This window comes from Pleurodeles waltl, chromosome 5, assembly GCF_031143425.1.
Source record: "Pleurodeles waltl isolate 20211129_DDA chromosome 5, aPleWal1.hap1.20221129, whole genome shotgun sequence".
In the NCBI taxonomy this organism is placed as follows: Eukaryota; Metazoa; Chordata; class Amphibia; order Caudata; family Salamandridae; genus Pleurodeles; species Pleurodeles waltl.
The window spans coordinates 388,282,237-388,298,635 of record NC_090444.1 but is presented as its reverse complement, the minus strand read 5'-3'; the positions used below and the strand labels follow the sequence as shown (position 1 = coordinate 388,298,635).

Sequence of the window (16,399 nt, the reverse complement as noted above, 5' to 3'; positions counted from 1 at the left end):
AAATGGATGACATTTTATCTGTCATTTTTTACCCCGATGACTGGTTTAAAAAATAAATATACTATTAAATGTGTCATACTCACCTAACCACAGGGACATCTATTGTTATTTGTCAGAAAACATGCAAAACCCAAAGCCAGCAACTGAGCTGTAGCTTATAATATTTTTTCTTTGTGCACCGACCATGCATTAAAAAGTGTGGTAAAATGTACTGAATAAAAAAGGGGTATGAAGGAAAATAATACATTTGTAAAATTTGTAAAATGTGGCTAAGCTAGTGAATTTAAGAAAAGTGGTTATTTATACATGGGGTTACCTATAGTATCATGTTTTAATGGGGGGAGTTTTCAAAATAGAGAGAAATAAAATTCATGATAAAAAATCATCTACTGTTCTGTGCTCCACTGATGTAACATATGCACCACTTGTGTGGCTGGGCCTATCAACTTTGACAGGAAGGCCCCAGAATGCTTCAAGGAAGCATCAAGATTTTTTTTGCAAATTCACTGATTCTCGTAAAGTGGTTAGGTGCAGTATTTAGGCCTGGACTCAACCAACTATCCAAAGAAATCTTTGAAACCCAGGCATTTCCAAAAACTAAATAGAGAGGTGAGTCCCAAGTGTGATGATGTGTGGGGATCCCACTATGTTTTCTTACCAATAATGCCCTGTAAACATCAGACTTTGACTAAAATAACAGATGTTCCCCACATTTCTGTGATGGAAGCTGCCAATATCTGTCTGCATCCACAAAATCCCTTCCATCTAGCATGTCCAGATTTTACCTCATAAAAACAGGACTCCACGTATGTGGCTGGGCTTAATGTTGACCACAGGAATGGTCCTAAAATTCAACATAGAAAGATTAAGTTTTGTCTTTCTAATTCCTCCATTGTGACAATGTGAGTAGCTGCGGTATTTGTGGAAGCCTACCAAAACCTAGACATTTCTGAAATTGAAATATTTAATTTAGCCCAGGGTGGTAATACTTGTGTGGATCCCATAACGTTGTCTTAACAAAAATGCACTGCAAATTTCAAATTGTGTCTAAAATCATGGCTTGTTCTTAGATTTCTTTGAGGGAAAAGTCCAGAATCTGCAGGAATCCTCAAACTTCCTACCACCCAGTGTTACACACTCCTCCTCTTGCCTCACCTGGGACTTGACAGGAAGGGCCCCAAAATGCAAAAAGGAAACATCAAGATTTTGTCTTTTACTTTCATCCATTCTAGTAATTTGGGCAGCTGCAATATTTGGGCATGGGCTCAGCTGACACACAGGCAAACCTACCAATGGCAGACATTTCTAAAAGCTTAACACCTGAGAAGTCCCGAGTGGTGTGTCTCCTACTATGTATAATGGCCCAGAATGCCCTGAAAATGTCAATCTTTGGCTAAAACACAGATTTTCCTCACATTTCCGAGAGAACATACTGAAATCTTAGGGGATTCACAAAATTCCTACTGGCATGCTTTCTCACACTTCTACCAATAAAAATGGAACTCCACTAGAGTTGGTAGGCATACCACCAACAGTACAAACTGGTCAAAACTTAGATAATGTGAAGTGAATGTGATGTTGATGAGGCCTTCACCTGGTTATAGTTTTGGGACATTCCAATAATGTTATATAGGTTGACCCGCACATGGGGAGGAATCATTTCAATTAGAAGTGTGGGAATGCAGGGTGGCAAGACTTTGGCCATTGGCTGGATGTACCTGAGTTTTCTGTCATAAAAATATGGGAAGTTAACCTTTTTGACATTCACAGAACATTCTGGATAACAAAATGTGCTGGAATCCAATCAATCAATCAATCATTTGTAAAGGGTGCTACTCACCCGCTAGGCTCTCAAGGCGCTAAAGGGGGATGGAAAGGAATTCCTACTGCTCGAACAGCTAGGTCTTGAGGCATTTCCTGAAGGCCAAGAAGTCCTGGATCTGTCGTAGGTGGGCGGAGAGGCAGTTCCAGGTCCTGGCGGTGAGGTGGGAGAAGGATCTGCCACCGGCTGAGTTCGGTGGATGCGAGGGACGGTGGCGAGGGTGAGGTTGGTGGAGCGGAGTTGGCAGTTGGGAGTGTGGAAGGTGATCCGCTCGTTGAGGTAGGCAGGGCCAGCGTTGTGGAGAGCTTTGTGGGCAAGGATGAGGAGTTTGAAGGTGATCCTCTTGTTGACGGGGAGCCAGTGTAAGTCTCTGAGGTGGGCTGAGATATGGTTGTGGTGTGGGATGTCGAGGATGAGGCATGTGGAGGCGTTCTGTATACGTTGCAGTTTTTTCTGGAACTTGGCCATGGTTCCAGCGTAGAGAGCGTTGCCGTAGACCAGTCTGCTGCTGATGAGGGCATGGGTGATGCATGCAATCAACAGCATCCTGGATTTCCCTGGGTCCTTGGGTTTCAGAAATGTTGACAGTTGGTTGGTCTCTGTTTGCCAGTTGACTAAGAGCCGCAGAGTGAAGCCATTCACCATGGCAAATGAAAGACAATTGGGATTTCTTTAAGCATTGTTTTAACGTATGGGCTGACAAAAAGGGGGTAAACCCTGTATTCAGCTTCTCCCTGTGTGGCAAAAAACTGTTTGGTGTTAGAGAGTGGTGTCTGATCCCAAGATGGTCCACCTCCTCACCACATTCTTTTTCCCAGTTTTTGTCCCTAGCAGTCTCGTCAGCAGCCCTGGGAGGGCAGATTGGAGTTTTTATCACCTACCTGCCCATCTGAGAGATGTCAGAAAACCCAACAGGCCATCAGGGAAAAAAGTGAGAAACAGAATATGGTGTATGATTTACCCATCCCAATATTGCACTGCATCAACCACCCCTGAGCACTAGACACACATTATGCCACTCAGGTTAGGCACACTGACAAGGGGGCTTAGCGATCTCTCTGACAGCCCTTATGTCAAACCGATCCCCCCAAAAAATACAAATTTCTTTGTGCTTACCATGGAAGTGTGATGCGTTCAGCACAGGGATGGGGGGCGCAGAAAGCCTGTTTGGGCATTTAGGGGTGGAGTACAGCTGGATGCCAGAGTGACCACCCCAACTTGATTCTCTTTTATTATGATACAAAAACTCTGATGTCTCGTGGGTTTTCTGCACCTCGGGGTGGGAAGATTGAGGGTAAACACCACACTCTACCACAAGGTTGTTACAAATCCATGTTAGAAATGGGGTCTTGGGTTAGCAGTCAGGTTACCCCCGTCCAAGCAAGGACCCTCGCTCTAGTCAGGGTAAAAGAGAATCACCCTTGGCTAACACCGCTCACCCCCTTGGTAGCTTGGCACGAGCAGGCAGCCTTAACTTCTGAGTGCAAGGTGTAAAGTATTGGTACCAACACACACAGTAACTCAACAAAAACACTACAAAATGACACAACACAGGTTTAGAAAAATAGAAAATATCTAAACAAAACAAAACCAAAATGAAAAAAATGTACAATACACAAATCAAGTTATCATTAAAAATATAAAAAGAGTCTTCATGTAATTTTAAACACAACGCTAACGCTGTTAGCATGGAAATGTACCTGGGCACGTCCAAAATAACACTGCATGGGTGAGTGTGCGTCAAAAAGGGCTTGCGATGCGTCGATATCACTCACGAGTGAGACCATGCGTCCTTTCTCCTTCAGTCGGGTCGGCGTGCGTCGTTTCTTCTCTGTGCAGGAGAGCAATTTGTCACTCTGAACAGCACTCTCCGGTCCGGGCAGGCCTTGCGTCGTTTTCACACACCCAGCGATGTCTGTGTCAGAAATCCAGCCGCACGATGATCCACGCAGCACGGGTTGCGATCTCACCAGCCTCCGTCAGCGATACTGCACGTCATTTCTCCATCCGCGTGCGTCGATCTTCCAATCGCGCTGAAGGCAATTTTCAGCCGCGAAGCCGGCGGCGTGTCGGTTTTTCAGGTCTGGATCGTAGTTGCATTGATCTTTTCCCCGCACTGTGGTTTGTGCGTGGATTTCTCACTCTTGTCCTGCTAGCTTCTCCTTTCGGGGTCCCAGGAACTGGATGGTCACCACTTGGCAGAGTAAGAGTCTCAGCAGAAGCTCCAGGTGCTGGCAGAGAGAAGTCTTTGCTGTCCCTGAGACTTCAAATAGCAGGAAGCAAGCTCTAAATCAAGCCCTTGGAGAGTTCTTCACAAGATGGAAGGCACACAAAGTTCAGTCTTTGTCCTCTAGCACAGGCAGAAGCAGCAACTGCAGGATAGCTCAACAAAGCACAGTCACAGGCAGAGCAGCTCTTCTTCCTCAGCTCTTCTCCAGGCAGAGGTTCCTCTTGGTTTCCAGAAGTGTTTTAAAGTCTGTGGTTTTGGTTGCCCTTCTTATACCCATTGTGCCCTTTGAAGTAGGCCTACTTCAAAGAAAAGTCTCTCTTGTTTGCGAAATCCTGCCTTGCCCAGGCCAGGCCAGGCCCCAGACACACATCATCGGGTTGGAGACTGCATTGTGTGAGGGCAGGCACAGCCCTTTCAGGTGTGAGTGACCACTCCTCCCCTCCCTCCTAGCACAGATGGCTCATCAGGAAATGCAGACTACACCCCAACTCCCTTTGTGTCAATGTCTAGTGAGAGGTGCAACCAGCCCAACTGTCAAACTGACACAGACAGGGAATCCACAAACTGGCAGAGTCACAGAAATGATTTAAGCAATAAATGCCCACTTTCTAAAAGTGGCATTTTCAAACACACAATCTTAAAATCGACTTTACTAAAAGATGTATTTTTAAATTGTGAGTTCAGAGACCCCAAACTCCATATGCCTATCCGCTTCCAAAGGGAATCTACACTTAAATCATATTTAAAGGTAGCCCCCATGTTAACCTATTGCAACAGTGAAAAACACATTTAGCTGTATTTCACTGTCAAGACATATAAAACACATTACTATACGTCCTACCTTAACTATAAGCTGCACCCTGCCCTTGGGGCTACCTAGGGCCTACCTTAGGGGTGTCTTATTCTATTAGAAAAGGTAAGGTTTAGGCCTGGCAATTGGGTACCCTTGCCTAGTCGAATTTACAGTTTATAACTGCACACACAGAAACTGCAGTGGCAGGTCTGAGTCATGATTACAGAGCTACTTATGTGGGTGGCACAACCAGTGCTGGAGGCCCACTAGTAGTATTTGATTTTCAGGTCCTGGGCACCTCTAGTGCACTCTACTAGGGACTTACTAGTAAATCAAATATGCCAATCATGGATAAACCAATCAACCATACTATTTACACAGAGAGCATATGCACTTTAGCACTGGTTAGCAGTGGTAAAGTGCTCAGAGTTCAAAAGCCAACAGGAACAGGTCAGAAAAAATAAGAGGCAGGAGGCAAAAAGACTGGGGATGACTCTGAAAAAGGGCAAGATCCAACAATCCCCAATCTGTTTACTCCTGAGGTTAGAAAGGCTGTTGGGCCATTAGGTTTAGAGTACGATCTTCAGTCTTCGCAGGCAAGCCCTATCCTATTTCCACTTTTATAAATTAAAATCCCTAGTGTCTAGTGGGCTTTCTGTCCCTCCAGTAAGGACAGATTGGAAGTAAACAACCTCAATCAACCCCCAGGAGGAGGCAGAAGATACTTGGGGCCTCTAGAGTTGAGGGTACAGCCCAATGATTGGGTAGGCATGTATGCTTGGCCGGCCATCTCGGGCCGGCTAAACACACATGCGCACTGGGATATTTCCAACCCAGCAATGAAGGCACTACATTGCTGGGTTGGGGGCAGCAGGCAGAGACTTTCACTCTGCCTCGAATCCTAGCCCTGCTTCCATGCTGCCAGCAGCATGAAAGCAGAGTTAGGACTGGATGCAGGGCAGGCTGGGAGCCTGTGAGACAAGCGTATCGGAGCGGTGAGGCTCACATGGTGCTAAAGGTAAGTTTTTTAAATTATATATATTATTATTTTTCTTGTGTTCCACAACAGCAGCACAAATCTAGTCTAGTTCTCCCACACCCTACAAAACCAGGATTTGAGAAACTGACCCACTTGCAGTGAGGCAAAGCACAATTAATGAGGTAAATCTGGTCTGCCGGAGTCATGGTGGACAGAGGTAAACAAGCAAACACAAACAGTATTAGCCATCTGTACACGCAAGTATATTTCAATTGATTCAATGAATAAACCAAGTGAGCTAAGCATGCAAGTAAAAGTCTGCTTTTATGGATTTTGCAATCTAAATCAAACAATGAAACATGGCGTGTCTACGACTCGTCGCTTAGTTTTCGCGTTCGCATTAATCATGTTTTCTGTTTATTTAAAAACGCACGCAATATCCAAAATGGTTTCCGAAAGAAATGTAATGTTATGGTTGAGGAGCGTCGTCAATTGCTAAAATGCTGTGAGCCTTGGAGTCCTCTCATTCTGTGTTTATTGCCTTTTCTCTACAGCATGTATCGTTTATTCTCAGCAGACAGGAAGCGGATAGAAACCGCACTCGAGTCATGCAATCTTCCATCTGGCAGGGTAAGGACGTGGGCCTCTTCCACTGATGTTCTCTATTGTCGTGGCCCTGACGTTGCATGTGTTCAATACAGAAACCACAAAACAGGAAATGGTTTGGGCATCTGAATTATGGTTTGCTGTTGTTGTGGGTTCGGCTGGTGTATTAATAGATGCCCATCTGTTCCTCTTCTAAGCTTGACGTGTAAAATATGAAGAACATGCATCACATTCATAGGTTAACAAAGCATTCTCGAAGCACGTTTGCAAGCTGTACCATTTTAAAAATGACAAGGCAGGTTACCGAATGTACTTAAACACACAATAAAGTGCATGTGCCCCAATCACTCTTTGATGTATTTTAGTAATTCAGGGCCAGATTTACAAAAAAAGGGTGCAGTGCAGCCCGGCAAGTGACCTACCTGCGTTGCACGGCATCACTTGGAAAGGGCAGGAATGTACCATATTCAAGGAATATGGTACATTCCTGTCCTTTCCCCCTGCGCTGGTGCACAATGGGCTGCCTAGCACCAATGCATGCATCCTAGCACCATGGTGAAAGGGTGACTGAGTTGCATTCAGAATTGTTTTTGTGCAGGAAGGAGCACCTTCCTGCACAAAAACAATCCCCAGAGGCTGTTTCCTCTTTCTATGTGTGCTGTAAAATGCAGCACACACAGAAAGGGGAAAAGGCGAGGAGAATTAAACAGATTTCTCGTTGCGCCAGGGAAGGCGTAAGGTTTTGGGACATCCTCTGGTTTAGCAGGGTTGGTAAATCTGGGGATGCATGAAAATCCATGGGTGTTGTGCGGGTACATCCACCGCAATACCTGTGGAATGCTCCCTTGTGTATAGAAAGGGAACGCAATGATTTGCATTGCCTTGCTTTACTCCCTATGTATGAGGCCATTCAAAGCCACGCAAAGTGGCTTTTTAGATATGGTTGCATGGATTGGGCCACCATTGCACCCCAAAAAGTGATGCAATGGCGGAGCAAGGGGCTCATAAATATGTCCCTAATGTTCTTTCTTTTGGTTTTCAGAGAGCTTCGTTTATAATCTCTTAACGTTATAGTCTGATATGTCGGAATTAATTTCTAAGCCTGTAACCTCAGATTTAACTGGGAGGGCAACATATACAATGTCCTATACCCCAATGGAATCTGCATTGCATTTACTTTGATTCAGCAAATTCATCCTACCACAAAACGGATTAAAAAACTGCAGTTTATTCATGAAAAGGTTATTTTAATTTATTAGTCTGTCTGAGGTAGAATGCAAAGACGTGCAAGGACTAATGATTCTCAAAGCTTGAGAAAGACAATAAAACAATGTATTCATCATTTATTTGAGAAATCTAGTTCAAACAGCTTAAGGGGATATATGTCCCTTAACCCGAATCTATTTCTTTTCTTTGAATTATATTTACAACGTGTGGTGTACTGCTTCACAACATAAAAGGGAAAGCATACAGTTATCAGGCTATACTATTCAGCAGTTGCAGTCATGGTTACACTGTTTTAGCATCTCTCTTAGTGTGTTAAGGAAGTGCAGGCATGAATCTTTGGCACTGCAGCCGGAGGTGAAGCCTAATTCAATGGTCTGGAAAGTCCTTCAATGCAAAGTCACACATGTAGAGTTAATGAGTAAGCATTATTAGCAAGCTGATGGCATTCTGAGGTAATTACTGAACCAAGGTGCATAATTAGACATTTAGAAGTCGAGGCTCTATCCAAATCTCTGTGTTTGAAATTGGCATTTTAAATGTGTTTCCTGTTGTGTTATAAAGCACAAATCATGTTGTTACCAGAGTGCCTCCTCAGGCTCCTTTCTATTGGTATGCTTAAGTAAGAGTAAAAGGTCTAGGGGAGCGCCAGTCAATCAAACCTTAAGGTTGCCCCCATATTCAGTGTTGTTAATTTTCTGAGTGAGCAGAAAGCTTATTTAAGAAGCTCATTTTAGGCCTTGACTGAGGAGTAGTTGGTTTGATTACGCTCCTAGTGATGGAGTGAGAGCATAAGGGTTTGTAGCAGAGCTGTGGAGAAGGGGAGAGGAAAGGAGAGTGAAAATATGCAGTTCGAGTTGGAGGGCAGTAACAGATAGTGCATTGATCTTTGTTGGAGCATGTGCATACCACATACTGAATTTACTTCAGGCATGGCATTCAGGACAAGAACCTGAGAACAGATGAGGAGATTAGATCATGGTGCCACAATGAAGAATATAAGGCCATAAAAGTTACAATGAAACCTCGTTCATTGTCCCTGTTCAGCTAGTTCACTTCTATCTTGACGAAGCAGTAGACTGCACTCTGTATCCTACTGCAACGACACTGTCTGTGGATGTAACGTTCTCTCTCTCTTTCTCTGCAATCAACACATTTATATATAAAGTGCAAAGATGATCGCTTTGTTGGAAAAAGACATACCTGTTTGTCTCTCCACAACTGCCTCAAAGCCTTAGGAACTTATGGCCTTTCAAGGAGAAATACCACTGGAATTCAGGCTGGAGTCCTTCCTAGAATCCAGCCACAACCCATGGTGTCCTGGTTAAGACTTCTATAGTTCTCAGCCTACTACTTGGGTGCATTTTTTCTGTGAAGCCTGGTTGGTCGCCTACCAAAACATTTAGGGCCTGATTTAGATCTTGGCGGAGGGGAATACTCCATCACAAACGTGACAGATATTCCGTCCACTGTATTACGATCCCATTATATCCTGTGGAGATCGTAATACGGTGGATGGGATATCCATCATGTTTGTGGCGGAGTATACTATCCTCTGAGATCTAAATCAGGCCATTAGTCCATTGAATGTTGTGATAGTACATGGGAACACGTGCAAGCCACAATGTGCAGAATTCTTTCTATTTCAGTCCAGTATTTCAGAGGCAGGTGGTGACCAATCTAGCAAATCCCCATGCAAAGAAGGATAGAGCTAGAAGGCCTTGACTTTGAAAGTGGAGGAGATCAAAGTAATTCATGTGCTGAATCTGAACCTTAACAACTGAAGGACGGTTGAGGTATAGTGGGAAGAAGGCCAGTAGAAAAAAAAACATTTACACCTTCTTTTCCTAGACACTGTTCATTTGACTCCAAGACATATTTGCACATTTTATAGGTGGGCAAGATTATTATTTTTCCTGATTTAAATGCATTTGAAAGCTTGTAGATGTGGCCATATGAAAACCCATTCTACATCCTGTTATGGAAAATTTAAATGAGAATGTCTGGTACATAAAGAAGGGGCATGGTAAGTATGGCAGTTAACCTCCTAATGATGGTGATTCTGCACTATAAAATGAGGACTTAACACCCTGAGATGTTGATGGGGATTACATGTCTGGGGAAATAAGGAATTTAAGGCGGCTTCTTGATGCATTAAATAGGACAGAGTGAGTCAGATAATTTTGTTCTTTATGATGTATTATGTCACATTTCATAACTAACTTTAATAAATATGGGTTTATATCCAGAGTTTTTTGGGTGGATGAATAGGAACGCCCATGCTCAAATCCATATAATGCCTTCTTGATGCAGGGTAATGCAAGGCGGCACTATGCACTACGTTGTGTTACCATTAGGATAAAATCCCATTCAAATCTAGTCAAGTCTTGATTTGCATGGCTTGATAAATCCCAAGGTTTTAAGTCAGGATGCAACCCCAAGAAAAGATATGAGTAAATCTAGGCCTGAATTTCCAGAAGTGAGAAGTACTTACTCGTGGAAAACGTTTTATCAATTGGGTCACTGAGAGGAATGTGACCCTGTGAATGAGCTGGATGTAATTCGATAAATTTCCTTTCCAAGTGAAAGTGGTAGCATACTCCGCTGTCCCCAAAACAGTGTCTACACACTTCGACTTCCTATTTTTCCTTGACAACGTTTTTTTGTGTTTCTGTGTTTATATTTTGAAAACAAATGTTTTGCTGGGGAACAGTTGCAGCTGCCCTTATCCACCTAGAGTGTGGTCCTTTCCGATACCTAAAGCTGTACTGGACTATGTGCATGTTCCTCTCTTACTGGCCGTGAGTTTCTAATGAACCGTTATAACTTGCTGTATTGATTTTCTAATGTATTATGATAATTGACGTTCACTTAATTATGTGTGCTACGAGGATCTTTTTTATTTATTCAAAGTTTGCCTTCAATTTAATTAAACCATACAAAAAATGAAAGCAACCCATAACAAAGTGAAACCATAACGTATAAACCTAGGAGAACAATAAAATACATGCTCTTAATCATATCTGAAAGCACAGTGGAACAAATAAAATGAAACTAGAGCAAACGACGTGCACCATAACTTGTCCACATATTTGCAGAGCAACAGTCAGAGACCTAGCTAGTTTGTTTTAATTTTAACGTGTTCTTGGTATGTCACATGGTTATTTTCACCTATTGTCAAACTTCGCTCAGATAATAATCGAATAGTTATACTGTTTCGCAGCTCTTACAGAAGAAGGTTATTAACAATACCATGATGCACGTCTTACATTTAACATCACCGAGCCAACATCTTAATTTTTCTTTGCTGGTACCATAACAGGACCTTGAAATTCAGGAAAATGGGAGCAACAACAGCCTTAACATCATGAAAATGCACCTGACTTTGGATGTCAAACACATTCGGGGGTGTGGTAGAATAGACTCACAGCCCAATTCACAAAGTTAAGCTTAGACCTGAAGCCTAAGGGCCCACTTTCTAAAAGTAAATTTAGACCTGAAATCTATGTTTAGACCTGCAGTCTAAGCTTACCTATGTGAATTGGGCCCTTAGACTTCAAGTCTAAACTTAAACTTCAAGTCTAAGTTTATCTTTTCAATTGGGCCCTCAGTATTTAATCAGAAGGCATCCATGGAAATCATGGGCAAGCATGTAGGGAGGATCAAACCACAATGCTGGATGCTTAATGTATGAGGATTCTCTGTCATGTGCAGATTACAGAGTCCTGTTAGACAGAACACCAAATGTCTATCCGAGTTTTGCAAAGTTATTCGGGCGCTATTAGGATAATAATTTAAGGGTTAACCTGAGCAAAAATTGTTCTTTGCTTTGCATGCCCAAAAATTACATCGCTTTTGATCAATAAATTTGTAGGTTGTATCCTGTATATAAGACGGGTGGCAGACGGATCAAGGTTTGTGATGATATCCTGTATTTAATGCTGAGGCAGTCTGTGGTTGCCCTAGCTGGGACTCTTACTGTTTTAATCAGAACATTAGTGGGTATTTCATTTGGTATTTTGAAAGGCTTATCTGGCCATGATGTTAGGAGCTTTAATATAATATGTTGATTTTGGAATAGAGGTCTAGACACCTCAGAAGCAGTGCCAAAAAGGGAAGCTAAATGGGACAGGAGAGAAGATGTGTGGAAGGGGGTACACGATGCTGGGCAAGCTTCTACTTGGCCCCAGGGACTGGTTAATTCTCCTAAAGTTTAAAAAGTGTCAGACTTTTTCCAGTTGTTGAATGGAGCTGTCGCCAGTTGCTCCGACTACAGCCATAGCACCGGAGTTGAGGATGGCCCCATGGTGGTGACCTTACTCTTAAGCCCCACTGTAACTCAAACTCAAGATTCCGTCTGCAAGGGAGATACTAGAAAAAACCTGGAGGGCCCCTATCTGGTCCCTCTATCTCCAAACATAGTGATCACATAGTGACACATAGAAAGAGGAAAACACATGTATGGATTGTTTTGTGCAGGAAGGTGCCCTTTCTGCACAAAAACAATCTTGCCTACATCACAGGCACAGTTGCACCATGTTGTAAGGGTGCCTCCATTGGCGTTAGGCTGCCAAAATGGCGCTAGTGCAATGAGAAAGGTCAGGAATGCACTATATTGCTTAAATACGGCACATTCCTGCCTTTTCCCTGTGATGCATGGCAGCGCATCCCCTGCGCTACATTTCTCATAAATATGCCCCTAGGACACTAGAGATGCCAGCTGAAACTACTCCCCTTGTTGAGATCGGGAAAGTGAGGGCAACAAGGGGCATTCAAATGCAGAGCAGAGCAGAGCAGGGGTAGCATATGGGGAGATAAGCTCCCTCAGAAGTAGAAGAACTAGCACTAGTCTGTGCTTGTTCAAAGAAGAGAATAGAATACTTACTACACTACCTGTGTCCGAATGGTCTTTTAACCTTGCACCAGACTATGTATGACAAGGTCCAAAGCAAATGTTTTTTGTGGCCATTTATTTATGAAGCAGCCATGTTCATCAGTCATTTGTTTCTGCAATAGGCATATAATTACTCTGGTGCGAATACCACATGAGTTAATTATGAATTATGTTGCTCATGCACGCGTTCAGTGGCAACAATGTAAACGCTACAAAGTAGGATGCTGCTTATCCGAGATTGATACCCTGAATTCAAATGGAGCCAGCACTGTAAACAAACAAAACATTACAAATATATGTTTCCAATATGTTTCTACTCACCAGTTTATTACATTAGCAAAGCCCCTAAATCAGGGGTCTCCAACCTTTTCTGTAAGGAAAGCTACTTTGGGTTATTGAAATTATCCTGAGCTACCATTGTCATTAATGCTGTAACAGTGATCACTTCAGACTGGATTATATTGGTGGGCACCATGCAAGATTACTGGCAATGAAGGCCTATGTCCAAAAGACAGGGTTGAGAGCTGTCATGTAAAAAAAGAGATTATATATTAACATGTGTAATGCGTTGCTGGTATAGCTTAAATTGCCCTGGCCCCAAATTGATAATACTAGTAATAAGTGTTCTAGTACAATATTATTTATTACACAAGTATCAACGTTAAACATATTTTGAAAACTGATTTATTTTTCTGTGAACATCAGCATATGAGTTCTTAAAAGACATACATTTTTGTCACAAATACACACTTTTAAATGTTGGTCGTCATATATTAATTGAGCCAAGCAAAACTTCATAATTAGTGGGCTGGGCTGCACACAGGAGAGCTACTTACAGGTAGCTGGAGAGCTACCGGTAGCTCACGAGCTACTGGTTGGAGAAGCCTACCCTAATGTATTTCTTTTCTCATATGATACCTCATTTTATTATGGTTTGTTTATTAGCAATTATTGCTATGACATCAACGTTTCGTAGGTAGATTAAGACCATTTAATTTACAATTTCCGAGAGACAGATGTATCATTTGTGCTTGCAGGACCACCTAAAAACTATATGACTCTAGGTTAGAGTATTTAGGAGACGGTGAATAAAGACTGAAAGCTTGTACTTGGGAGTGTTTAAGATGGTGACCATTGTTTACTGGATGGGAAAACTGAGGGTACCACAGGGCCAATAACAGGTTCCAATTTCACTTGAGGTGCGAAGATGAGGAGTTTTTGAGGGGTGCATTTCAGTTCACAAGGTTAATATTTCATATAGATATGGGAATATAAAGGACACTAGAATTAATTTTGAGGTATAAAATACCTCTGAAGAAAGGCAATTAAGCAGAATTCAATTGATTGTGAGGCTCACCCAGCTTTCATTTGAAAAGAATCACAGAGTGTTACTCAGTTCCCTGGGAAGATGTTCTTCAGATGCTCTCCTCCAATAAGGAATACAGCAAAAGCGGAGAGTTACTATGTTGAGTGGGAGGTATTTGTAAATTTCAGTACTTGAGAAAAAGATCCATTGAATTATTAATTTACCACACTTTCATTTATTTGTGAAGTCTACCCAGGGGAGTAGTATGGGTAGCACACATGGTTACTTAGTTTCTAGGGAGTAAAGTTGTCCATTCAGTTAGCATGTAAAGACACAGTTACTCAGTTACCTGGGAGATATGTTGATGTCCATTCTGATATTGGGAACATGGGATACAAAGAGATACTCAGTTCCCAAGGAAGATATTATCAAGGTCTATCATGATGAGAAACATAGTGAAATCAGAGACTAACTAGGTTTCTCAGAAATATTTTGGAGTTACACAAAGATGAGTTAAATAATGTAGAGCAGTGGTTCCCCACCTTTTGACTTCCGTGGACCCCCACATTATCATTACTGGAGTCTGGGGACCCCCACTGAATCTTTATTGGAATCCGGGGACCCCCTCCCAACTGAGTCATTACTGAAAGCTGGGGAGCTAATCAGTTAATATTATTTAATTTTCTAAGCAGTCACAGACCCCTGGGGAGGCTTAGCAGACCCCCAGTAGTCCCTGGACCACAGGTTGGGAACCACTGATGTAAAGGGTTTCACGCGTTCTAGGGTTACATTTGTGATGTCTTCTTAAGTTAGGAGTAAATGGCAGACTAAGAGTTACTCTGTTCCCAAGAAGTTACATTTGTGCTCAATTCAGAAAATGATAAAGGGAATGCAAAGAGTTTCCCAGTTCCTATATAGATATTTGTGACATACACCCAGATGAGGAGTAAGGGAATACATATATTTACCCAATTCACGGGGAGATATTGGTACAGTTCAACAAGGAGAGCATCATGAGACATGCACAGAGATTCAGTACAATATTTGTGATTTTCAGCCTGATGGGTATCATAGGGGATACGTAGAGATATTCAGTCACTATGGACATTTTTGTGAGATCTGTCCACATAGGTTATACCAGGGGCATAGAAAACTACTCAGTTCCCATAGAGGTTCACATTCTTCTGGACTAACATTAATTTAGAGAGATACTTAGTTCCTAAGGATATGTTTGTGAGGTACATCAAGATGAGGAACATAAGAGAAGCAAAGAGACTCCCTTGGATGATAGCTGAGTTCCACTCCACTGAGGAGTACACAGATGCATATAGTCACTTATTTCTTAGAGAGATACTTGTGTGTTTTAACCCGAGAAATACTAAAGGAGCTCTGAGAGCCATTAGGCTTCCAAGAAGATATTTTGCTGTACACTAGGATTAGAAATAAAGGAACGCAGAGAGTTATTCAGTTATATTGGGAGCTATTGTGCAAGCACCAGATGTGACACTTAACACAAAGATATGTTCACTTCACATTGATTTTTTGTGACACCATTGTGTGTTTCATATTTTAAATATAATCATTCTTTTGTAAGGTAAAGTAGAGGCAGGAATGCAAGCATGTTGAGCAGTTATTTACAGAATTATGTAATGCAACTTGCATGTTTTCTCAGTCTAGCTAGGGTAAGATTTTCACGGTGGGTGGGAATTGTGAAAATAAATATTCTGCCCCATAAGGCACAATATATTACTACCCCAATTCAGAATTATAGAATTATCCAGTGTATTTGAGATCAGGCAGAAGCCAACTACAGTGACATAATTAGACTTTAGATAACACATACCTTTTCATTACAGTTGTGGCATACATTTATATTATATATAGAAAAAAATAGGTTACCTGCCACTTCACATGAGGAAAGGGTAAATGAACAATATTTCTTATAGCTGTTAAGGATGACAGGGAGTGATTTGAACCCAGTGCTTGAGTTGTAAAAAAAGAGTGTTACTGCCTGAAGCTCTGCCCAGAAGCCCAGGGACGGTGCAATTAAACACTGGTGTGCAGAATCCCAAGACTGGTAGTCTTAAATTCACCACATTACTCCACTGCCACACACTACCTGCAGCTTTATCTCCTTTTTGCAGGTCTCTCTTTCTGACAGTTTTACCTTCTTTCTCTTCCTCTGTCATTACAATCTGTGTTGTTTCCCTTTCTTGCACTCAGTAAAAGATAAGTGCTGGTCCTCAAAAATAAGTGAAAGTGGTCCCCAACAACAACCAACATTACAAATTAAGCACTCGGTGAGCCATTGTATGAATGGAATTAGTCCCTTCCAAGCCCTAATATTGTCAAAAAAGGGAAGCTGCCACAGGATACCTTGCAATGAGACACCTTTAATAATAATTAGATTGTTTGAATTACTTGATTGCGCATATGGGCAGGTCTGACCAATTAGTCTCATGGATTGTTTGGAAATCACAGCCCTGTGAACCCTGTAGGCAGCCTCTAAATGGCCAGAAGAAGAGTTGAAGCAGAACACAAGGAC

The 16,399-nt window shown here is 42.2% G+C and overlaps 1 protein-coding gene across 2 annotated transcripts in view; it reads left to right on the top strand.

The window, feature by feature from the left end:
- PLCB1 (phospholipase C beta 1) overlaps positions 1–16,399 on the top strand; it is a 2,042,221-nt gene that overhangs the window by 1,083,092 nt on the left and 942,730 nt on the right. For both annotated transcript variants that reach the window (XM_069234146.1, XM_069234145.1), the window contains exon 7: positions 6,379–6,454. In XM_069234146.1, coding sequence (XP_069090247.1) covers positions 6,379–6,454 — 76 coding nt within the window. The remainder of the gene's footprint in view (positions 1–6,378; positions 6,455–16,399) is intronic.